This window comes from Melospiza melodia, chromosome 12 (assembly GCF_035770615.1).
Source record: "Melospiza melodia melodia isolate bMelMel2 chromosome 12, bMelMel2.pri, whole genome shotgun sequence".
NCBI classification, from domain to species: Eukaryota; Metazoa; Chordata; class Aves; order Passeriformes; family Passerellidae; genus Melospiza; species Melospiza melodia.
Genome location: NC_086205.1, coordinates 19794701 through 19820094, shown reverse-complemented (window position 1 = coordinate 19820094; position 25394 = coordinate 19794701). Strand labels below are relative to the sequence as shown.

Genomic DNA, 25394 nt, shown 5'->3' with positions numbered 1-25394 from the left:
GTCCGAACAGAGCGGACCCCGATTCTTCCCACGGGCACTGGCTCGGTGGAAGGACCCGTCCTTCCCGCACTGCACGGTACCGCACGGTACGGCACGGCTCAGCAGGTAGTGCGTTCTGCTGCGTTGCGTTACACTGCACTGCATTGCATTGCGGGGCTGCCCTCCCGAGCGGCGAGGAGCGCCAAAGCGCGGTGCCCCGGTGCGCCCGCCCCGCCGCAGGGCCGCCCCGGCGGGCGGCGAACGTTCCAGACCCCCCACGCTGCGGCAGCCGCGGCGGGACGGGGCTGGGCGGGGCGCGGCGGGACGGGGGCGCGGCCAAACGGAGCCGGCCCGCGCGGGGTCTTGAGGGAAATGTAGTTCACTATCAGCAGCGAAGGAGTGCCTAGGTCTGAGGAGCGGACTACATCTCCCGTGGGGCACCAGGAAGGAGCGGCCGCCGCAGCGCCCGCCCGCAGGCGCAGTGGGGACGCCGGAACCGCTATAAGCGGCGTTGTTTGGGTTTGCGGCCGCGGAGCGGAGAAGCTGCGGCGGGGCCGTCGGCGGGCGGAGGTGAGTGCGGCTGGTGCTGGGGACGAGCGAGCCTCGGTGTGGTGAGGAGGCGGCTTTGCTGTCCCCTCTCCTGTCAGGAGCCCGGCCGAGCAGCCCTCTCAGCTCGCCCCCGGTGAAGGGGCTGCGCGGTGCCCTCTCCCGCCGCGCTCTGTCCCGCCCCGGCTGCAGCCGGGCGCACCTGTCCCTGGGCGGGGCGGCTCCCGTGCTTGCGGCAGTGCGGCGGAGACACGGGGGGGCCGGGGAAGAGCGGAGGGGGCTCCCCCGGGCTGCTGGGGGGTGTCCGGCGGGGGGGGCTGTCCCGCATCCCTGCCGCGGGCGGGGCGCGGAGCCCGCGGTGCAGCATCCCCGCCCCGCGGCGCTCTCGGCGGGGAGAGATGAGAGATGCTGCAGCGGCGGAGCCCTGGCAGCCCCGCGCAGCCCGGCAGAGCCGCTGGTGCAGTCTGACCACAGTAGCGCAGGCAGGCGTCTCCCATCGCCTTAGTTGCAGGCGGGTGGCAGAATGCGATAAAACTGAGTTGTAAAACAGGGTCTCGCAGAGTGGAGTGATTTTTGTCTTCCAGGCTCTGGTTCTCCTTCTGACCTTTCAGTGCAGTTTGATAGACTGGGTGGAAACCTGCAGCACTGAAGGTGTGACTCATTCCTGTGCATGTCTGTACTTAATTATAGCTCAAGCCTATGGAGTAAGTGAGCAATGCTATGGAAAAGAGACACAGTTTTCTCCAGAGTGTTTCTACCGACTAATGTTATTAAGTGATCTCTCCAGAGAGATTGGTTTTGCAAAACTTTGTACCAATGAATTATTGTATATATGTAATTTCAAACTCTTTACAAAAGATTTTGGGGATTTGGTCTTCCCAGGCAAATTTCTCACAGTTTCAGCTAAATGCTGTAGCTATTGCTTTAATCTGTCAGATTGCATAATTGTATTTCAAAGATCTAAGGGAGGAACTATGACAGCACTCTAGTGCATTGAGGATCATTGTACTATTTGATTACCTCAGGGTATGTTTAAACTAGTTCATGAGAAGTTAGTCTTGCATGGACTTTGAAAGCCACGTTATTACGGCGCTGTTGTAATACAACTCATTTACTATTGCGTATTGATTTTGATTCTGAAAATTAACTTTAAAAATAGGTGACTAAAAGTAACTGGTGTATTTGGCACGGCACATAATGAAGGGGAATTTAATTGTTTTTCAGATACTTGAGGTGAAAGCACACGTGTAAACCCTGGCGTTTACGGAAGATGAAAGACATCGACATAGGAAAAGAGTACATTATACCCAGTCCTGGGTATAGGAGTGTGAGGGAGAGAGCTGACTCGGTGCAGCATGAAGAGCAGGAAGAGCCTAGTTTCCAGCATTCTAAACTTAAGGTCAATTTCTTTTTCATTGCTCATTTTGCAGTCTTTATGCTTATTAAATTGCATGCAGCAGCCTTTTTGCTGTGCTGGCTGTATATAGATTTGCTGCATTGAAGGTCAATAATGAGTATTGTCTATTGTGTGGAAGAGGTCATTCCAAAGGGTGCTGTAGCTATTTTGATACCAGGTCTTAGTACTTACTAAGCATTTTTCACTTTTAAGTGTGGCTTTTCAGTAACATTTGAGCAAAACTTTTTTCTGGTATTCAGCTATTGATGTGAATCAAGGAAGTTTTTTAAACCTTTGTGTTTTAGAGAATCATTACAACCAAGGAAGAGCAGTGAAGCACTCGGCACAAATCATGCACCATTCAGTGCTGGCAGCTGAAAAAACTCTTAATCATGCCATGGTTGTTTCAAGGATTAATTTTCTAAAACAGATGTCTAACTTGCTCTAGTAGCTTGACTTTTTACTTTCCCCTCAGATGAAAGTAATTATTATTGAAGGCTTTCTTGAACATCTGTGTATTTAATTTGGTGAGGTATCATCATAATTCTAGTTTATTTTGAGAGCTGGGTCTTGAAATAACCACTGGCTTAAAGGTAGCCTGTCATTGTTCAGAGCTTCTAATTTTTAAAGCTTGTTTTCACTAGGAAGAGTGCATATACTACCAAGTGCTATTAGGAAAAAGGCTCAGAGAAATGGAAACACCCATGCTGATGAAAGATATGGTCAGAAACTAATAACCTCTGCCAGCTGAAGAAGGTTAAAGGTATTCCAGTGCTAGCATTCAGAGCAGCTAATATTTTCTTGCATATCCTGTTCTTGACCTTTTCTGAAATACTCCAAGGACTGATATACATGTATACACACTGTAGATTTTTCTCAAGACAAACAAATAAAGTTAATAGTGCTTCTGTCTGATTTTTCACAATGATGAGTTCCTTGCAGATGTGCTGCTGGTCATTCCACATGGTTTGCCTGTGAGAGGGTTGGAAACAGGGAAGCTTTCTGTATTTGTAAGGAGGAATTGTGAAGACCTCTGAAGAGGCTTAATCTTTGCTGTGTTACAGTAGCTGCTGAGATACTCTGTATTTCAGCCTCCCTTGTTTCAGTGGGTTTGAGGGTTTCCCAGGGCTGCTCTGCTGATTGGGATTGGAGAGCTGAGCTCTGCAGCAGTGAGTGCAGCCTGCAGGCCCTGCAGCTCCAGTGTCCCCACAGGCTCTATGACTCAGCAAGTGCTGCTGCCGTGTTCAGCAAGGTGGTGTCTGATTGCATTACAGCAGGCACCGATGCACAGCCGAGCCCTCGAGCCACCGTGTGGGTTTTTATGGCTTTTGTCATGTTGATGTCATGGGCTTGCCACCCACCCTGCCCTGTCCAGTAGCAAATCTGCTCTGTCAAATTACTGGTGACAACAGTGATGCCATTGGTGGGCAGCTCCGTTTCCTGACCAGTGGCAGTGGAGTTCAGCAGTAATCATTGCATGTTATCTCTCCCTTTTGGTCTGCATCATATAATCAGGATTTAACTTTTAAAGGAAACAAGCCTTATCTTACCTGTAGATTTTTAATTAAATGAAACCATGAAACCGGCATATTTGTGGGTACTTTTATTTTTTTATTCCCTTTTTTTTTTCTTTTCTTTTGTGGAGACTGAAAGTCAGCTATTCCTTATCACTGCATGTCTGTACAGCCTGGCATGAAAATCTCTGTGAGGCAGCTTCATGTCAGCTTCTCTGTTGCTGGTCTTTTTTACCCTTTTACCCATTCCATTTGATATGCTGCCTATGACTACAGGGTAGTACACACAGATAATTGATTGCAAAACAGGGGTTCTGTGAACTTGTGAATACTGATGTAAGAGGAGGGCTTACCCAAGCTCATACATTGAACTTTATCTTGTTGGTTCTCTTTGAGTAGAAGAATGAACTGAACTTGTTTTGCTAATGGCATCTTATGGCTCTGATAGGATTCCCACTTTACTTGGCCATTATCTTGTTCAGTATGCCAAGGTTGTGTTAATTTCTAGCTCAGACGTTTGTACTGTTTTTGTTTTGCTACCCTTGCAGCTCGGGTGTATGTAATCCACAGACACAAACAGCTTTGTTGCTACATGTCAGTGAGATAAATCCTGCTTGCTTGCAGAATACTAAGGTTAAGTAAAAGGAGAGGTATTCATAACACCTTATCTAAGGTAGGCATTCATGTTTGTGTACGAAGTTTTTCCTTTTCTAGTTGAAACAAGTTCTGGTTTCAGCAGCGTACTTGGCTTAGGGAAGAGCAAAGACTCCCCTTTCATAAAGCTGAGCTTTGTCTGTTTGGTTAAGCACTTTCCCCCTGCATGTAAGGAAATGGTAGAAGCTGTGAAGAAAATGGTGTTTCAAGGGAAGAGAAGGAACTCTGTCCTTTGCTACTGTATCTTTTGTGGAACCTGGATTGGGTTAGATGCCCAAATTGACTTGGCACAGCTGGTGGCAGAACACCACAGAGGGCTGATGTGATGAGGAAGGGTAGGACCACAGCAGTTCAGATAGAGAGATAAGCTGTAGTGGAACTCTCACTTGGACAACAGGGTCCAGTGTACCATCAATAGAGATGTTGTGACTCTCAAATTTCTTGTAGAAAATCTGGCTCAGGATTTGAATTAGGTTGACCAGAAAATGACTAAGCTGTAAGCATGATCTGTGTTGCCAGGAACAAGCTGCAAGCAGATGTGGGCTGTTATTTCACCATGAACTTCAGATCTTTGTGGAAGGCAAGTTTAAGGCTGTTGTGCAGCAGACTTTGACTGCATGAGGTGGCCTTCTTGCTAACATGGTGCACCCTTACAGGGTGAGGTTGAATCCTCTGTGCTCTGGGGACAGTAGTCGAGGGCCACTGGTTCTTGGCCAGTGGTGATGACTGCTTCTGGCAGGGCTACAAGTACATTTGGCTGATCAATAATATGACTCATTGGGTTTTTTGTTGCCTATATTGCTGCATTTTCTGTATCCTTCTTAACTTGAAGCAGACAAGTCTAGTTGATTTTCTGATCATGATCTTTATAGGCGAAAGACCTGTTTTACCATTGAGCCAAGGTCCCAGAGCTTTGTGTCTCTCTTCTTTGCGTTGCAAAAAGTTATATTCAGCTTCCCATTTTCTGTCCTGAAACCTCCATTCTTGTGTTTATTTCCAGCTGAAAGGATGCTGTTTCAAACTACCACAAGTGTGTTCATGACAATAGTGAAAAAGAACTTGCAATTCTTTCCTTGGAAGCTTAAATGCTGCTTGGTCACAGCTTGAAAGATCACATCGCTGAAAGACAGGAGCTTTTCAAATAGGCTTCCTGGAATCATAATTGAAATAATTCTGCAGTATAAGTAGGACTAATCCAACATTTCCTGGCACTTAATGGGAATGTTGCTATAGAAATATGGACCTTTGAAATAGGTGCTTCAGGGCTGAAATTCAAGAAAAAATTATTCAGCTTGTGAATATATATATTCACCTCATGAATAAGTGTCTGCAGTGTGTTCTGATAACAATTGATTTTTAAGTCTTTGGAGACCTTAATGTAGCTTACAAAAGACTCTGAACTACATGTTCCCCCTGCATAGTACCACACTAATTGGGCTTATTGTTGTGGGGACATGCCTCTGCTGGAGAACTTGTAGGTGCACTTGCTGCCTAGCACAGCAGTGAGTGGTCTTCATCTGTAAAAGCTGTTACATGACCAGTGAGTAATAATTAAGGGATGTTTTGAAATATTGATTTGTACTTACACCTTTAGGACTTTCTGTTCTCAGAATGTGCCTGTGCCCTTCAATTTGCATCTGCAGTAATTTTATGTAGTTTTTCTCATGGAAGCAGTGTATTCTGGAGAGCACAGACCCCACTGTCCATGAAATATGCTATAAAATCACAGATGAGGAAAAGAAATAATTTATTTTTGGAATGCTTTTGGAATTGGCTTGTCTCAAATGTAGATTTTGTTTATTTGATGGAATAGAAAGCAATAGAATTTAGCTTTCCTACCCCATTACAATAGAGGAGGATATGACAACAAGCTGCTTCTATGATATACAGAGCTTATGAGAACTCAATTCTTAGAATTCAACTTCCCACGTTAACAATGCTACAGCACTTATTTACAAATTGTACTCCAAGCTGTAGTTGGCTCTGGCTGAAATGTACTGTTCAGGATCAAGTTCTTGCTGCTGAAGGATGATGACTGCATCTGTGGTGAATCTCAAGTGCAAATTGCTGTGTTTCAAGGCACCAGCCAGGGAACTGTAGAGATCACTTCAAACATGCAGGAAATGTGTTGCTAACTTTAGCTCTCAGAAGCCCTACTAATATTCCTGTCCTTACCTTGATCTCTTGTTTTTCAGGTTTGTTTCTGACATCTTTTGCCCAAGACAACAGGGAATGTGATCAGAACTTGTTGGAACTGATGTAAATCCTTCAAGCACTGATAGCTTTGAAGTGATTTATCACTGAGTATTTAAATAGATCAATTCTGCCTCAACCTCTCTGAAGCATCTAAGTGTCTGAGTCAACTGAACAACAGGTTAAAAATAGGGGTGTGAGTGTAGCCTGGGTGCTTCTGCCTGTGCACTTCCAAGTCCTAGACTGCTTAACTATAAACTGTTATTTGTAGCTGAAGCTGCTGGATGTGTCTGCATATTTTCATAGCTAAGTAAACACTTTTTTACTTTTTCAGGTCAAATGAAATCAAAATTTTAAAATCTTTTTTTGCAACAGTTCTATTATTTTTGAGAACTTTGAACACAATCAGACTAGGTGCAGAAGCAAACACTGGTGGTACTTTCTAAAAATACATTAATTCCATGATATCCCCAAAGAACTGAGCATATTGGTTACCGTCGTGTTTTGTTGTTTTACCATTGAAGTTCTGCTAGTAAAGCAGTCACTGACACAGTAATCACAGAATCAAGTGATTCTGTCAAGGATCACTTGATGGAAGATCCTAGAATTGTTTGGTGTATGCTTTAGGATGACCCTCTAACCACACTGAAGAAGGGGTATCTCTACCTTCTCCTCCATGCCTAGATGCACATATCACCATCTGAGAAAGGAGCATATCCACAGCCAGTCATGTATCAAAAGTTTATCTGACACTTGGAGGGGGGTTTATGGTATCAGAGATACCACTTAACAGGAGGAGCAAAAAGGTGAGGTCTGTGACTGGGCAGAGACATTTTCTAGAGGAACAGTGATATTCTGGATAATTTGCAGCTTCCTTTGGAATGTGACTGCCTTCCCTAGTGCACAGCCATCTTCTTTCCAAGCCTTAGCCACATCATAAAACCTCAGCTCTGACCACATGCTGGTATTGTCTTTGACTACTGTGGGTTCCTGTTCCTTTGTTCAAAGCAGATTTCTAAATCAGCTTGCTTGTGACCAGAAGTGTGTAAGGAGTAGATTAGCTATCAGTGAAGGAAATCTTGCAGTGTCTTTTCCATTGTGGTGTTCTATATTAGTGCTGCAGACATTCTGCTCTATGGCTGTTTCAGAAACTCAGTGTACAGCTATAAAGTGTTCCCAGAAATATTCACTGCATCTATGCCAAACTATTGGTGAACTTAGCTTGAAGCAACTTAAAATTCACATATATGTGGGGGGTTCTGATGTCTTGGGACACTGAGATGGTTGTTAGTTTTTGGGAATTTGTATCCTAGTGATAAGGAATAGTCAGTCAGTTGTGCTCTGAGCCACAGACAGCAAACAAGCTGTTCCACAAACAAAATCTGTGTTTCAGTTGTTTTTGAGGATGAAGGTTAATGAATTTCAAAGTCAACATGTTTAGAGCCCTGTGATGTTTAGTTTGAATGTCCTAGTTTACTGTTTGCTTTTGGAAGTGTGTGTTGGTGCAGGAAGGTGAGCTCAGTACAAGATTGTTGTATTAGGCTTGATAAATGCTGTGGTGTCAAGGCTTCTGCTGTCACTTGTTGATTCTACTCAATAGAAGTTGAAGTTCCAGGTCTCCCTGGATGCTCCATGCGCTGTACAAAATTCTCCTGTGTGGCTTCTATTGTGACCTGGCTTAGGCATGGCCTGAATAAGGATTGTTACTGAAGAACACCCCCAGCATATGTCAGGGTGTTGGGGTGGTTCAGGAGAGCAGAGCTTACCTGAGCAAGGCAGGAGCCAGATTCTCAGCCTGTGCTGTGTTGGGTTGATCTGCTTAGTGAGGAGTTGGTTTCCCATCTTTGTAGGCAGAGACATGTGGGTTGCCAATTCTAAAGCTGGTTATTAACAATTCCACAGGAGTCTGCTGTTACTGTGCATGAGCTATATAGTTCCAGTGCTGGATGATCAATGTGCAGCCTTATTTTGAATGAATCCTAGAACCTTTGCTTACAAGATCACGAATAATGGTTTTAATGCAAAACAAGACAGGAATTCATGGATACCACAAGCCTAAGCACATGCATCACTGCTTATCAGATGCATTCATAGCAGCTACATTTCCAAAGTCCTAAAACAAACACTTCATGCCAAACTCTATATTTCTTGGATTGCAGGAATAAGTGGATTTGCTAGGAAAGAGTTGAGAACATCTCACCTCAAAGCTGATGCTGGCCAGAATTCAAGGGCAAGGTAAAATAAGAAATATTCCTGTAAGAAGCTGATACACCCGTCTTCACCAAGGACGTTTTGTGCCTCAAGTGAAAGTGTTCAATATATGTGACTAAAATACTCAGGCTTACCAGATGCACATAGCCTGACCTTGTTTGGCTGCAGAACCTTGATATCAGTACCAAGCACTATTGGGAAACTTCTGCTTTAACCTGAGGATGCATAAACCCGGGCTAGCTTTGAAACCATGACTCCAGTGTTAATACAACTTCTGCTAATCCTGGCCCAGAAAAGTAACAACGGATCTGGTGTAATCAAGTCACATGTAACTGTTAAAGTAGACTCCAAGCTTTCCTATCTCTGAACTGTTGTGGTAAATCAGAATGTTTCTCAACAGTTAATTTGTATCTTTTAAGCGAAATATGACGCAGCTGTACTTATTCCTGCATTTGGCTTTGTGTTAGGTGCTGTGAAGAGCTGTTCTTCCAGGTAGCAGAAGCTGAGAAGGCAGCAGAGACATGAAATTTTATTTATACCCCCTTTTTCAGGAGGTTGAAGAAAATGGAGTCTCTGACTTCTTGATCTGATTCTTCTATGGAAATTGTAACCATAATTTCTAGGCATCTGACGCTGTCTGATGGTCTCACCTTGGTGCTGTGTGAATGCAGCTGTGCTGTCTGTACTTTGCAGTCAATGTGTGCAGGTGCCTAAAGGATCAATGCCTCCTTCCTGACACCCACTGTCTCTGATCTAGCCAAGTGCCTGCTCCTTGTTGCTCCAGCGTCAGGGAGACAGCTGGTATGAGTGGATGATACACCAAACTAGTCTTAAATAGGCTCATGTTTTAATCAGGCAGGGTATTATAAAGTATCCTAGCTACAGAGAAGGCTGGGAGCCTAATGCTGCAAATCCCCTTGTTAATATTTTTATAGATTGTGTATTGCATCAAATCCAGTGAAAGGAGAATTGTCTTAGTAGACCATAAAGTTCATGGTGCATTGCTGCTTCACCGAGCAGCTGCGGACTCGACAATGCTTGGACCTGCAAACCTATTTGATTTTCAGATGCTCTGGGGTTTGATGATTTGCAGTCTGGACAATGCTTTAGGGGTTGCCTGTGCTACCTGCAGAAGCAGTGTATATACCCTTTACTCCTTTGTGGAGGTATTCTTGGACCCAGAGGAATTTCTGGGAAGAATGTAATTAATACTTCAGAGGATCTTTTCCTAGACTCTGGTTTTTTTTTTAGTTGTGCTTAAGCTAAATGGAACAGTTGGTTCGTTGCTTCCCTTCCCCAGTCCATACAAGCAAATCACTAATCTTGTTTTGTAACACCAATCTTTTAATGAAGTCTTTAAATATTTTTAAATTGCTCTTCATCCTGGAGTTGTAAAATGGTGAATGCTTTAAGCTCTGAGCAGATCTGGTGATGGAATTATTTCTCATCACATGCCCACCTATTTCTGAGCTCTGCTCTTCTGGTCTCTAGGTTTCCCATTTGCCTCTCCTTGCTGGGAACTTTAAAGGCATGAGGAAGCCTGCTGAGCTCTGGCTGCTAAGTGCAAGAGATAGGAGTTCTGTTCTGCAGTGTTGCCAGCTCAGAGACCTTTACAACTTAAATCAAACAATTTTAACTCTGTAATAATAATTCAACCACAGTAGCTTTAGTATTCTATGTCAGCTGCAAGGATTATTTAAAAAGTAGCTACAGGTCTGTTCTAGTTTCCTGTCAGCTGCTGGTAGGACCAGAAGAGATGCAGCTTCTTCCCTGCTGTGATTTGAGCCCTGGAAGGTGTTCTTCCTTGGGGAAGAAGGGACAAAGCTCTTTGGGGGGTTTGGGTTGTACGCACATATCAGATTCTCTAGTTCTCTTTCTTCAGGCTTTATGTACCTCTCAAATACCTGTACCTTTATTCCTTTTATCTATCCAGCTGAAAAATCTTAAGTTTATGCTATTCCAAGCCCCATTGTTATTACTGCTCAAGGAAAGTAAGTTTAAGTATAATACCCTTTTTGAACTGAAGTGACAAGAGGCATAGTCTGGTGTTCAAAAAGGGTGCAAACCCTAGGGTTTTTTAAGTGTTATGCTAATGTTTTCAGCTTTATCCTTTTTGTCTTTTGTAATAATTCTTCATTTTTTTGACCTTTTGGTGGTGCTGAGTAGTCATCTGCTGTTTCTCAATGCATGTCTGATTGAATCTTCCTCTCCCAGTTAGCAATATCTGATTTAGACTTGTTTTGTTTCTGTGAGCATTTCTTTGGAGTTATCAGTACCATGTTGTATCACTCATTTAATTGCTTGTTTTGGCATATTAATAAGTTGATGAATTAGAAAAAGTGCATTTTAATTTATTTTTTATGTTTATTAGACATTTATTTCAAGAGCAGAGCTGGAGCCTGTTGTAGCACATTAGTAACGTCTCAAGGCATTGGTTTCCAAGAAAACTGTGCACACATGAAGGCAATCAGAAAACCTAATCAGAAACCTAAATTAAGCGTTGGGGTTGTTTTGGTTTTTTTACTTCAGTCTTTTGTTCCTGAAGTACACTGTAGAACAACTTAGGAGCCTCACTTCTTCCTGATAAACTCTGCTTTGAAGATTTTCTAATCTTCAGAGAACTACACAGAACTCTGGAGTTGTTCTTAAATCCGAATTGTACAGTGGTGTGATGCATTTGTTTCTTGGTAGGGATGTGGGATTTTGACAATCTCACCAAGATGGAGATGAGCTGTGCTCTCAGTGTGGTTGTGTTTGTCTCTATGGCAAGACATCATAAAGGCAGTGCCCTTGTCTTTATCAATCCAGCTTTTCCACATTTGCTGAGAGAACTCTTGAGCAGCTCTGAAGAGTTTAATTATTTTTCACAGTGATTGTTTATGAATATTATCTTTGGACTGCCTAAACCCCTTGCAATTGTGCTTACTTATTAAAAAGCTATTCTTGTTTCTAAGTGGGTGAATCTATTTTTATGCTCATCAACATAGTGTTTTCTGTTTTGGAAGATTTTTTTTTACTTATAGGCACTTTTTTGGTGTGCTCTGAAAATCAGTGTTTATACAACTAGTTTATGGCATCACTTAGAAACAAGTGTGTTATCAGCAACAAGATGTTTGGGCAAATCTGCCCTGGGCCTCTTGTGGGGGTAACACAACAAACCAGTTAAAAATTCCTCTGCTGTATCCAGAAAAGAGGTGGTGCAGAACTCTTCCCTGCTACTGACTCCTTTGGGACGTTTATGGCAGGTCCCTTATTAATGCTAATTTGCATAGGTTTAGTAAGACAGTGTTGCCTTAGTGAGTCAGTAATTTAATATAAATTGAGTGAAAAGTCTTTTAATTCAGATTTCAAGTACTGTGTATTTTGAGTCACTCTATGTGTCATAAGGTTTTAATATTCTTTTGTTTCTGTGTTATTTGACTATCTTTTCTTCCCATAGCTTTAGGTGATAGCTTAGCAAATATGTTTTTTGAGATAGAACCATGGATTGTTGACACCATGCTTAGGCACTGTTTAAGTACTTTGGTTAAGTAAATAAGGGACAGATTAATGACATTTTCAGTTTCCTGTTCTTATCCTTCTCATGGGTGGAAATAGTGTCTTAGTGTGCTGTACTATTACATGTTAACATGGTACCAAGACCATGGTAAATGGTGACACTTCCAAAAACAGTTACATGACTTGGAAGTCAGGAACCAAGTGTTTGCATTTAATCTGTGTAGGAGGCTACAATGCATCGCAGTTGTTTCTTTTCAAGGAAACAAGCTAACTTGGCTCTGATAGGTCAACTAATAAAGGTAGAATGATAGTATCTTTGTAAGACCTTCAGGAAGATTTTTACCTCAGAATTTTTTTTCCCTACAAAGTAGCACAGGTGCAATAAACTGGAATACAAGCACGTAACGTGGTTCAGCAATAAATGGCACATCAAGTTAGCAGAACCAGTCAAGGGCCCTCTGCCAGTACAGATAACAGGCTCATCTCCTCATGAACTTTTGCCACATCTGGCTGCTCGCCAAAAGATTTGTTTGAACTTTGCAACATTTTGACTATCCTGTATCACTGCTGTTCCTCTGCTTGGATTAGCATTTAAGCCTGCCTTTCCCTGGGGCTGTGGAAACCCTCCCCGAGATAAGGCTTGCCTTTTAAGTAAGTGGCTGTTACCAAAGTTGCTGAGCCATTGAGAAACTGTGCCTGGGAGCAGAGAAAAAAAATTGTCATTTTTGTTACATTTAGATTAGGGAAAAAGAGAAAAAAACAGGAAACGTGATAAAAGTAAGTACAATTCTACTTAGTGTGTATTTGGTTTTTTAAATTTAATCTAAAGTGGTTTTGAAGAAGAGACTTTAGTAGAATTCTGAAAATACTTTGTATTTTCTGTGGCTAAGAATATCTAAATTATACTAAGAGGGTGTAAATTCATCAAGGAAATGTCTTAATTTTACTGCATAAGCCAGTCATTGATTTCCTGAGCTAATGTCATAGGTACTTGATGTTGTAATCTTTCTCTATAGTATTCCCTGTGGCAGGATTAGTCTGGTCTATCCATTTATCCTTTGAATGCACTGGTGCAATACTGGTACTGATTTGTTTTACAAATGCAGCAGTCTAACACAGATCTAGAAACTGTGCCTTCCATGACTTTGCTGCCAGGATGAAGCCTGTGGTCTAAGACATTGAAATGACTGTGAGTGTTGCACAATAATTTGCAGAAGAAAGAGGTGCAAAATTGCTGGAGATGGGAGTCATGGACTTCAAATGTAGTTTTGAAGTCTGAATCTGTTGTCTTTCTTGTAAAAGCAGATTGAATGCCAGGATGCCTTGGAAGCAGCAGCTCGGGCAGAGGGCCTGCCACTGGACATCTCTGTGCATTCCCAGCTGAGAATGCTGGATGAAGAGCATCACAAGGGCAAATACCACCATGGTCTGAATGCACTGAAACCCATACGGACCACTTCCAAGTACGTCTTTAGGCTACCACAGAACTCATACAGCATTTGCTTTTCAAACCAGTGACAAAGCAGAATTGCAGATGTAGGTCTGCTGACTGGTACTGGAAACATCAGAATTTGTTTAGCAAGTGTGGCTGGCATGGACCATTTGGTACTCTGAGTGCTTTCAATGAGAGGAGGCTTTGTTTTTCTGGAAGATTGACATTTCCTGTTTCCTTTTTCATTTGTTTGTGATTTTTCTTTAATTCTTTTAGACACCAGCACCCGGTTGATAATGCTGGGCTTTTTTCCTCCATGACCTTCTCCTGGCTCACTCCTTTGGCCCACAGAGCATACAAGAAAGGGGAATTGTTTATGGATGATGTGTGGTCTTTATCAAGGCATGAGTCTTCAGATGTCAACTGCAGAAGGTGAAGACATGTATTTCATTATTATTTTCTTGTTTCCATTTATTATGTTATTACGTGCAGGCAATGGCGAGACATTTTGTTTTGCCTTTTTCAGAATGGTGGATTTCACTTCCATCTTTCAGAGACAGTTTTCTCATTCAGCAGAGTTTCTGTAGCCTTGTCAATTTCAGTGAAATTAGGGGATTATATCTTTAGGAGCGTCTTAGAATTATTCTGATTTTGCATGTCTTAAAAATTTGTTTTAATAGAAAACCAGATTATTCTCAAGGCTACAGTGAAAAATTCTTGTGCTAAAATGAGAAATGATACTGTCAGTAGCAAGGTGACTTAAATGTGGATCAGATCTTCTGATCAGGCTTACCTTCTATGGTTAATGAGAATTTCTTGAGGTTTTGACTCTGCAGTCTTCAGTCAGTTCAGCAGAGAGACTGTCAGTATATTAAGACTGCCAAAGAAACTCCAGGCAAAGAAAAAGCACTGTGTTTTTCATCCCTCTGTCCTATGGAAGTAACACTACATAGATATGTCTCTTTACCTCACAGAATGTATTTATTTATCTTAGTATTACTTTTTGTTGTTCTGAGCTAGGAAGCACTTAGAGTTTTAACAAAGAAGTATGTATGAGACTCTACCTTCTCCCACAGTGAAAAATTTATGGCATGAATAAATGTCATAAATCTTCTGTTTTTATTAGGCTGGAAAGATTGTGGCAGGAAGAACTACAAGAAAATGGGCCTGATGATGCTTCTCTCCGGAGGGTTGTGTGGATTTTCTGCCGCACCAGGCTCATCCTTTCCATAGTGTGTCTGATGATCACGCAGCTTGCGGGTTTCAGTGGACCAGTAAGTAATATCCATCCTTTTTTTAACAACCCCAGAGGGCTCCATCTCATGGCCAACTGTAAAATCTTAAGGTTTCATTGCAGAATCACTTAAACGTTTTGACTAGCTAGAAATTTTGGGGTAAAATTCCAGAGCAATTCAATAATCCAAGATAGGATTCCTACAGCTGATGGATCAGTTGCTGAATACCCAGGCAAGTTCTTGGGGAAGGGAGGGGGAGTTTAGGTATCCTGGAGGAAATGGACTTTGTTTTTTCTCTTTGGTTTTGAGTATAGTTTAAAGTTCTTCCCTAACTGTATAAGCTTAACTGCATAACTTGCTTTTTTCATAAGATTCTTATGTGCAGGTCTTCTTATTGTTTTTCTCTTTGAAATTCTGTAAACTTATCTTGGAATAAAATTCAGTTTGATAAAACCCTAATCTGAAATTATTGGCATCTTCGAGAAGCGGACCGAAACAATTCTGAGAACACTGCTTAAAAACTAATGTGAGCAGGTCTCAAGAAGCCTGTGGGCATAGTCTTTACTGATCCTACACAGAATGGCCAGACAGGTTTCAGGTAGAAGTGTTAGAAAACGTTGTTGCCTCTAGGAACGACTGCTGTTTGTTGCTGAGGGTCGTTATTGAAGATAACAACATGGGACTTGACATTCACACCATTTTTTGTCACCTGTTTGTTGCACATGCTGTGCAGATTTAAAGTTGAAATTTTGACTAAATTTATTCTCTACACATTTCCCTTGAGGAGTAGGAGCAGTATTACTGCTAGTAGTACACGTTTCAGTGTGCTGGTAAGCTGGAGGTTCATTTCTTGGGTAAGTACACTTGGGTGCACTGTTAGGTGAAATGTCTTTTTAAGATGTTTTCCTGCTTTTCAATGTCTTATCAAAAAATGATGTTCTGGTTTTTTTTTAAGTCTTCTTAAAGTTTGCCTTGTTTCATGTAATATGAATAACGATGAATGTTTCTGTGGTATTGTTCTCTTTGTAATATTTTATACTTGTCTTTATTATAAAATACATGAACATGCTTTGTTAATTAACAATAAATTATGATTAAGGTTTTAACAGCACTAGCTTTTCCCAAGAAGAGCTTCTGTCATTGTTTCACTACAGGGCTTGAGGAGCTGCTTTTATCTTTAGCAAAGAACTTGCAGCAGGGTTACCCCTAATTTCTGTAGTGTAATGGTCTCAATTTGTCTCAGCCAAACTGCTGAATGAGAGAGAGCCAGAGGGAAAAGGAGAAAACCAGCTTGATTATGTTGGGGACTGCTGCTGCAATTGATGCTTGATATGGGTAACTTTAAATTATCTACAGACAGTTGCCCATTTACAGACAACCTTATTCATTTTTCTGAATAAGGCCCAATTCATTTTTGGTTCTACCATTTGGCATGAAATTAGGTCTTTACCATCCCTCCTCCCTGTTTTTAAAAATGGCATGCCTCAGGGATATGCCTATGCTGTCTCCTCAGATGTATCAGTGCTTTCTTGTAGTCTTACACCCTTTCAGTCACCTGAAGGTGAGAAGGGAGATCAGGAAAAGCACTTGACTTGACCTCATGTATTGGAGGAAAAATATAAAAGTGGAGTTAAACACTATATTAAACTTCAAAAATTTTAATGCTAGCAAATGGCCTGTGGCTTTGCTAATGAGCATTGTGATGGTTATAACTGGAAAGGAGTTGTTCCAGACTTCCTGTGTGGACTCTTTTGCTTTGGTTGGGTGGCTTTTTTTGGTATCAGATCCTTCAAGGGTCTTCCTCTTTTTTTATTTTGATACATTTTGCATCTGGCCCAGAATCTAAACCTATAACCTGATGAGTCAGCTGCATGTGTCAGAGTGCCTTGTAATAACCATCAGAATGTAATAGTATAGGTGATATATTATTTATCTCAAATAAATACTTGCTACTATTTGATCAGCTACCAAAACTTCCAAGTTCTGGTGGAGGAGCAAAGAGGTTTCTTCATTACTAAACATAATTGGTTTAACTCCAGGTCTGAACAATGTACCTGTTTGCTACTGTTCAGAGCTATTCTTCCCATTTGGGAGATGGGGAAAGTTGCTATTTTAGTGGAGCACAGCTTGACACTTTGGTCAGTTACTGGAGGGGGGAGTGGTAAGCTGTGGGAGGTAAGTGTTCCAGTTTCCCCGTTGGCTCCAGCTGCAGCCTGCCCCGTGCCGTGGCGCGCTGGCTGCAGCAGGGACGCCGGCACTGCAGTGGGACCAGTGACAGAAGCTGTTCTTCAGCATTTTCAGGATGGCTGTTTTCTGCGTCAGGATGAGGCATTCCTGCTGGCCAGAGCCACCGCCAAGAGCAAAGGTAAGGTAATGTTTATTCCATGGGAATGCTTACGACAGCCCAGCAGCTTGTACCAACTACTACGGTAATAGCCACAGGAGCTCTTTCCCCCCTTAGATTAGTTTATATGCTGTAATGTTTTTGTTTTGTAAATAACTTTATGCTGGATTCTTTTCATTAAACTAATATGAATTTGAATAGTACTTGTTCAGATGTAAATGTTAATTTTCTGTGACTTTTTTCCCCTCCCTTTTCAAAATTCTTTAATCTGCTGTTTCCTCTTTTCTTTCTTCCGGAACAAAAATAAATTGGGGTATAATGTAAGCTGGTCTCTATTTCATCATTGGAGATGCTGAATCTATAAAATAGTGCTGCAAAATTGCACTAAAGTTTTGGGAGGAATGAGACCCCAGGAAACATCTGCTATCTTTATACATCCTCTCTTGGAGACTTTCAGCAATGCTGTGGTGTGTGAGAAAATGCTTGCAGTCTGCGACCATGCTGAGTTACAGCTCGTGAGGAAAAAGGGGGATTTTCACCCCAATTGCTCAGTGACTCAGTTGCATATGTTGGATTGAATACTGGAAAAAGAAGTCAGTAATCTCCACAGTAACTGCAGAGCAACTGTATGCAGTTGTGATCCAAACAGTTGATGTAAAATTAAATCCAATCAGGAGAAAGTTGGAACGCAATAGATCTGTGAATGTGAGCTCCTCACATTTGTTCAGTGGTCGGTATGTAAATTTTCTCAGTGGCCATTCTAGAAATCTGATGGACATCTGGCTTTAATTCACACCTGTGAAAAAGAGCAAAATTATTTACAGCATGTTTCCTTGGTTCTGATGTACAGAATTATTTTCCTCTGAACAGATGAATTTGATCTCCTTTTTTTTGTTATTTGGTGCTGGGCTGTAGCTATCAAAACCTTTGCTGGAGTTGTGGGGTTTTGTTTTTTTCCTCTCTTCAAACTATATTGAACTCCTACTTGCAAAACATGATTTAGCCAAGAGGACTTCAACGGACTATGATGTGAAAGGCTTCTCAAATATTTTGTTTGGTCTCAGATTTTTTGTTGATTTTTTTTTCTTGTGTGCAAAGGTAATTCTCTACTCCGTGCTAGTATATCGAAAGCACCAGTATTTTAAAACATCATTTGTTGAAAAGCTCTCTAGGAAGTCTCTTGGTGTCTGTGAAGCCTTACTGTAGGATACTTTCAAAACCACATTTCAGAATTTGTGCAGCCTCAGAAACCTCCTCTGTTGGTACCTTCAAGTTTGACTTCTTTTGGACTCCATGAACAAATACCATTCTGTTTTTGTATCTTTATAATTTTGTATATAGATCTAAATCTAATTTGCTAGAAGCTAAGACTGACTGTTAGATATTAGCCCTTTATAATTATCCTGTATGTGCAGATTGTATGTTTATACAATGGTCTACCTGTTGTATAGTGTTTTTGAGTTGTTACTATTTAAGATGACGATTCATTTCAAATAAAAGCCTATTGTTTCACAGTTAATGATATTTAATGCTGGTGGTTGTGAATTGTATGATGTTATATTGTGCCATTGGAACACAAAGAACTGGAGTTGGGAATTGGTGGTTCTGGGGGCTGTCTTCTTTCTGCAGGTGATGTTTGAAATGTGATTCCTGAGGTAAAGTGTTTATGTTCTTGTGGGAAGAGGGTATGGGGAGGGATTGAATGGTTAATTTTTTTGTCTTTTTTTTTTTTTTCCTCCCCATCCCCAATGATTTGTGGTATTGCATACCTTGTGCGTTCTGCTTGTTTTTTTCTTTACTATTAAACTGCTGATGTTTATTTCCAGGAATGTTTTGCAAATGTCCTTCTCACTCTTCCCCTCTACAACTGTAGGTACATTGTTCCTTTTTATCAAATAAGCACGTTTGAAGCAAACCAAAGATAAAATAAAAAAGGTCTTAATGTCACGTAAAGGAATGTTTCTTAATGTGTGCAGATGTATAAGTAGTGACTATATTTTAAAACTCTTCTATATGATAATGCATTGCTTTCAGCTAACTGACACATTTATGTTAAGTTAGAAGACACGGAGGATTAGGAGCGTGCTGCAAGGAATATGGTTCCAAATTAAACTCTCTTTACTTACTAAATTTGACTCAGTGCTTGGCTCTCAGCAGGGCTTGTGTTACAGTACTTCTTGTATTGACACCTTTTACTTCTGGAAAGAAGATGCTTTCTATTTCAAATGGCTCTTTTAAAAGCAAAGTAGCCTACTTATTTCTAACTTAACATAAAGTTGTTGTATGGTCTTCTGGGGCGATGGGGTGTTCATGCAAGCTTGCATTTCTTCCTGTAGGCCTTCGTTGTGAAACACCTCTTGGAGTATACCCAGCAGAGTGAGTCCAACCTGCAGTACAGCTTGTTTTTAGTTTTTGGCATCTTTATGACGGAAGTGGTGCGATCGTGGTCCCTGGCACTAACCTGGGCGCTCAACTATCGCACGGGGGTCAGACTGCGCGGGGCTGTCCTGACCATGGCCTTCAAGAAAATCCTTAAGCTGAAGAACATCAAGGAGAAATCTCTTGGAGAGGTAAGCTGCAGCCTTGTTTTGGAAATGGCAATGTGAAAAGGGATGTGTAATACATTCCTTTGAGAATGAGCTGTGCCATAAATCTAAATTATCTGTTCTGTTTTTCAGCTCATAAATGTTTGCTCCAATGATGGTCAGAGGATGTTTGAAGCTGCAGCAGTTGGCAGTTTGCTGGCTGGGGGCCCTATTGTGGCCATCTTGGGAATGGTTTATAATGTGATTATTCTGGGTCCAACAGGCTTCTTGGGATCTGCTGTTTTCATCCTCTTCTACCCAGCAATGGTGAGTTGGAAAGAGTTAAGAGTTACTTCATTTTTCTTAGGCCAGACAAATGTATAGTTCTGAATAGAAGATAGCGAAATGTGCTAGGTTTAGCCAGTTGATGGCATTGCAGAAAGCAGATAGCCAGAAAGGTTTGGCCAGTTTATGGCATTGCACTTCATTGAAGGCATTTACAAGATAGTATATGAAGCAGAAATATGGAATCAGGAAGCTCAAAGTGATAAAATTAGAAAATGGGGATGGGAAAGCTGATAGATCTGGCTGAGACTAATATTCATAGCTAAATGAAACTACAGAATATTAAGGTGCTTGTGATTGATGTTGGAAAGATATGAGGGCCTCTAGCTTGTGTATGGGTGCTCAGTGTTGCATAAGCAGTGTTCTTTGATTTCTTGACTCAATGCAAGATGCTGAAAAAGACCACATCTTCTTGATGAGATACTCCTGCTTCTGCTGAGCTGTGAAATGGGCTAGTTTAAGCCAAAATCTTCTTGCCTATAAAATGTCTGTAAGACTACTGGAGATTTGTCACTGTGTTCGTAATACATGTGTTATAAACCATGGAGGCTGAATACTGTGAGGTTCACTGTGGTCCAATTTATCTGGCTAAAAGTAAGGATTATGTAGTGGGAGTTGCATTTTAGAGGGGAATGAGGAGCGGAGTTTGAACATGTTTTCCAGTTCTTTCCAGCAGTCCTCCTTTATTGATGGAGACTTCAAAAGAGTTTGCAGGTGTGTGAAGAAAGGCAAGGAGCTAAGACTTCCTGAAGTAGTGTGTTAGGTTTGAATTTCAGACCAGGAATGGGATGAATGTAAGAGTAGCAGATACTTTCAAACACATCAAACACAACTTTCTGGTTTTAGATTAGTTTAGTAAAAATAGTAAAAACTGTTTTACTGCCTTCATAACACTGGCATGGATGAGAAATTGATCTGACTGGGCAAAGTCCTGATTTGCCTTACAGAATCAGGTTAAAAGTCTGGCTAAAGTGGGGGTCAGCTTCATGTGTCTTCAGGTTAACTTTGTGCTTCAGAAACTTTAACTGAACTAGTACTAATCAATACTGGTAAAAGTGCACACCTTTATTCTCTCAAATTTTTATTGAAATTTGCTCTCACAGGTCTGGTGCTTGGGGCAGGAGGAAATGAATGATGTTCCCAGCCTGAGTTTTATGTTAGGGCAGCAGTTTCCTGGCCCTATCCCTGAATCCCCTTTTCAGATTAAAAATTCATTTTCTCTGGTAATTAGGAATTTAAGGTACTTGCTTTTCCTGAGTTGCCATTAATGTTTCATGGTGTTTTTTGTTTCAGATGTTTGTGTCACGCCTCACAGCTTATTTCAGAAGAAAATGTGTAGCAACAACAGATGAACGTGTGCAAAAGATGAATGAAGTTCTTAATTACATTAAATTCATTAAAATGTATGCCTGGGTGAAACCATTTTCTCAGAATGTTCAAAGTGAGTTCCCACAGTCTGTGAATGTCTCCTTTGCTGCAGATGCCCCACTGCTTTGTAGCCTGGTGCATCCTGACTTTGTGCTGTAGGTGCTGCTGTACAAGCAGTGTAAGAACTGTCATCCTTCAGACTCCTCTCTGTTATGCACAGTGGGTTGGACAAACAGACCTGCTTCTAAAATTTCACCTTCTGCTGTAATGATGTTTGTGGCATGACACAAATTTTAAGTTTTTCCATTTTCTTCCTCTTTTATCACTTAAAAAATCCCTATATTTGTGTGGAGATTAGACCATTATAGTTTCCTCCTCTATAATTACTTTCCTTTGAGAATGTTTATAATGTGATAACAACTAAAGGGTAGAGTTAGGCCTCTTACTCACTGTTTATAGTGCTATGCTATCTGTTTTGTGTATGTACCCCCTGAATCTCAGTTCAAATGTGGTGCCCCTCTTGGTATCTCTAGAAATTCGTGAGGAGGAACGCAAAATCTTGGAGCGTGCAGGCTACTTCCAGAGCATCACTGTGGGAGTGGCTCCCATTGTTGTTGTCATTGCCAGTGTGGTGACCTTTTCTGTCCATATGATCCTTGGCTATGACCTTACAGCAGCTCAGGTAAGCTGTTGGAAATATTCTTTATGCTTTTGCTTCTGTAGCTTTTGTGCTGAGCCATTTCTTGTGTGGCTGTGCCCATGTGGTCAGGCTGTGTCCTGGCTCACAGAAGTGAATTATGGCTGTGACAGCAGCAGGTGGAGTCTTATATTTTGCACAAAAAGGCTCTCCGTGCTCTTTTGTCCTGACCTTCCTCAGAACAGGTTTTGGGCTGAATATAAATAAGTGCTCCTGTTTGGATGGGGTGTTGGGGATTACTGGATGTTTTTGTTTTGCAGTATGCTTGGATGCAAACAGCACAAATGTCTAAAAATAGGATGTGAATTTGTGCCTTCTAGTAGGTTAATGTGGAATTTGACCTGCAAACAGAACAAGTTGTCATGGTCTGTTAAAAGCACTAGAGAAGGAGTTGGGTAGATTTGCTGTTTGAGAATATGTTGAATATTTAAATGGTTGTTCTTGGACTGGGCCTTTTCTATGGTTTTGACTTGCTGCTGTGCCATTTCAGCTTTTAGAAGGCTGGAGCTGTTAGAATGTTGCATCCAAGTGTGATTATTTTCCTTGTCTCACTTTTAGGCATTCACAGTGGTCACTGTCTTTAACTCAATGACTTTTGCTCTCAAAGTAACTCCGTTCTCAGTGAAGTCTCTGTCTGAGGCATCTGTTTCTGTTGACAGATTTAAGGTAAGCAGTCATTTGGCCTCACATTTTCTCTGTAAGTGTGGAGTGTTGTATGTGTTCAGTAGATGCAAAGGGAACACTTGGAAGGTAACATGATTTTAATGGCAGAGAAGTTATATTTCTTTACACTTAACATTCTAGATTATTTGATTTTGCAAGAGATACAAATGTAGTGAAGGAATATTAGCAGTTCAAAAATAAAATAATACCACTGTGGGAAGCAAAATATTCTGATTCAAAGATTTTGAGATTTTGAACTTGGCCACAGGATGAGATAAGAGTGAAAGACTCAGTGGCTCACTGTATAATAATTAACTCCATTTTAAGAACATTTATATGAAAAGACTGCAACATGTGTACAATGAAATTTTATGGCTTGCTAATAAAGCTTTTTGAAAATATCAGGTATTAGGTAAGCAGGTTGATAAAAAACAGTGGAGTTTTATCTGTGGTCATAGAACCCTGAGGTTTTATATTTCCAGACCAGATTAAGTGACTGAAATTCCTCTATATCAGTAAAATGGAGTTGTGATCTGGCAAAACAGATCTATGGCAGAAAACGTAAAACCCTGATAATGAACAATCTTATCTCCCATCATGGGGATTGGAGGATGAATACACTGTGTGTACTTTATGAGCTCAGAGGGGAGACCTTTACTTTGTCTTGTCTCTTGAAGATAACAGTGCATTACACACTGTGGAAATTTCCAGAATGGAAAGTAGCACTTTCCAAATAGAAACCCTCACAAGCATTGACAGATACATGGATTCTGTGTAATGCATTCATGAAATAAACCTCTGTATGAGAAAACCAGGATATGTAGAGTGATTTTGAGATTCCATTGCTTTTAAGCAATTTTGCTTCATCTTCTGAGTCAGCCTAAAATCAGACTTGCTTAAATCTAAGTGCACTAAAGGGAATTTTGTGGGAGGGATGAGAAGTAAAAGAAAATTGAATTTCTCCCAGTTTGCCTATAAATTGTGTAGGAAATGTAGCATAAGGTGAGAATACTCTGACATCACAGTAAAAATGTAATTGACTTGTTGGCTCTGTAAAAGAGTATGAGCTTTCTTATGAATGTGTGATTCAGACATAGCAATTGCAAGAATAAATAAGGCTGGGAATTGAGAAGTTTTAGTCACATAAAAACTACTTGGTTTAAAACAAATTTTGTAAATGGAAAACATTTTATCTTGTAATTAAACTGTGTGAAAAAATGTCTTCCTGATCTGTTGATTGTAAATACTGATGGATGTGGTGGAAAACGTGATACAGTTGACTGACTTCTTGCCAAGCAGCCTGAGATAGATCAGCTACACTTGTGCAAGATGACTTTTTCCAGCAGAAAAGTTGTTGGGTAAAGGCTCAAGTTAAAAGCCCTTCTATCTCCTTCCATAGTGAGTTGGTGTGCAGGACAAGTCACTTTGTCCCAAGTGACCTCTCCTCTCCAAGCTGTGTGTTCTGCTCACATGTTTTTAATCTGCAACACACAGCTGCAGTTGCAAACTGTCAAAGGAAGAAGTGCCTGTCACATCACATCCAGAGTATTGCAGTTCTGTGGAAAGTCAAGTGTATCCAGGTGCTTCCACCACATCCAGGAATGCCCCAGCCACTTAGCAGACCTGGAGTTAGTTTACACTAATGAGCCACCTTTTGCTCTTCAGCTTCCTCCTACTATGTAGCCTGATGTGTTTTGCTGCGTGAGTGTGCCGTAGGCTTGTCTCCCAGTCTTGATCAGGTGTCTCATCTTTACACCTCTCTCACAACTCCTATCAGAGTTTATTTCTAATGGAAGAGGTTCATATGATAAAGAAAAAACCAGCCAATCCTCACACCGCGATAGAGGTGAAAAATGCTACCTTGGCTTGGGACTTCTCCCACGCCAGCGTCCAGAGCTCACCAAAGTTGACCCCCAAAGTGAAAAAAGACAAGAAAGTCACCAAGAGCAAGAAAGAGAAAATGAAGCTGCAGAATGAGGGACAGCAAGCTGTGCTGGCAGAGCAGAAGGGCCATCTTCTAGTGGACAGTGATGACCATCACAGCCCTGAAGAGGAGCACAAAATGATCCACCTGGTCAGCCTTCGGCTTCAGAGGACTCTGTACAACATTGACTTGGAGATAGAAAAGGTAAGAAGAAATGAAAGGAGGAAATCTGAGCTTTTCAAAGGCCTCATTATAGCTGCCCCCTGGAACAGAGCTGTGTGCTGTTTCATTTTGCATGAAATGGAGCATATTGCTTTTGTGCACTCCTGTAATATCCATGGCAACTGCAGTATCCAGGATGCAGTGTCTGATCTTGCTGTAAACAGCTGTGCCATTTTAGCAGCTACATCTTTGCAAACAGCCTGTGAAACAAGGGCAGGCTGTATAGCTTCCACATCCAGCTGAGGGGTTTGCAGCTCCTAGGACAGTGTGAGCCACTGAGCTCAGAGAATCTGCAGAACACCAGGTACCAGTGGGCTGCTGGTGAACAGTGTGTTCCTGCTGTGGTTTGACAATGTTGCAGTTTCATCTGTGTTCTGGGCGAGCATTTTAGGTGATTAGGTGTTCCAATGGGGCATAATAGTGCTTTTCATTGAAAAATGTGCAATTTTCTTCCTTGAGAATTTTTGTACAGGTGGATGCAGGTTTTCAAGAATTGTAGAAGCATTTGGAGCTATTGCTCCAAGGTGGGTAAAAGCATGTAAGATGTCAAAGGAAAAGCATTGAACTTAATACATGACATTATCTACACATACAAAAGCCTTGCAGTCTGGCAGTTGCATGTTGTAATAATGGGATCCATATATTTAT

General features: G+C 41.4%; 1 protein-coding gene across 5 annotated transcripts in view; it reads left to right on the top strand.

The window, feature by feature from the left end:
- Positions 1-447: 447 nt before the first annotated feature.
- ABCC5 (ATP binding cassette subfamily C member 5) overlaps positions 448-25394 on the top strand; it is a 66705-nt gene continuing 41758 nt past the window's right edge. For 2 of the 5 annotated variants that reach the window (XM_063167149.1, XM_063167144.1), the window contains exons 1-11: positions 448-549; positions 1750-1924; positions 13294-13454; positions 13700-13855; positions 14550-14697; positions 19339-19572; positions 19681-19854; positions 21166-21313; positions 21774-21922; positions 22496-22603; positions 24378-24728. In XM_063167149.1, the coding sequence (XP_063023219.1) occupies positions 1796-1924; positions 13294-13454; positions 13700-13855; positions 14550-14697; positions 19339-19572; positions 19681-19854; positions 21166-21313; positions 21774-21922; positions 22496-22603; positions 24378-24728 (1758 nt within the window). In that variant the 5' untranslated portion in view covers positions 448-549; positions 1750-1795. Of the gene's footprint in view, positions 550-1109; positions 1177-1749; positions 1925-13293; positions 13455-13699; positions 13856-14549; positions 14698-19338; positions 19573-19680; positions 19855-21165; positions 21314-21773; positions 21923-22495; positions 22604-24377; positions 24729-25394 lie in introns of those variants that run through there. The other 3 variants (XM_063167143.1, XM_063167145.1, XM_063167146.1) reach the window with 3 other exon arrangements.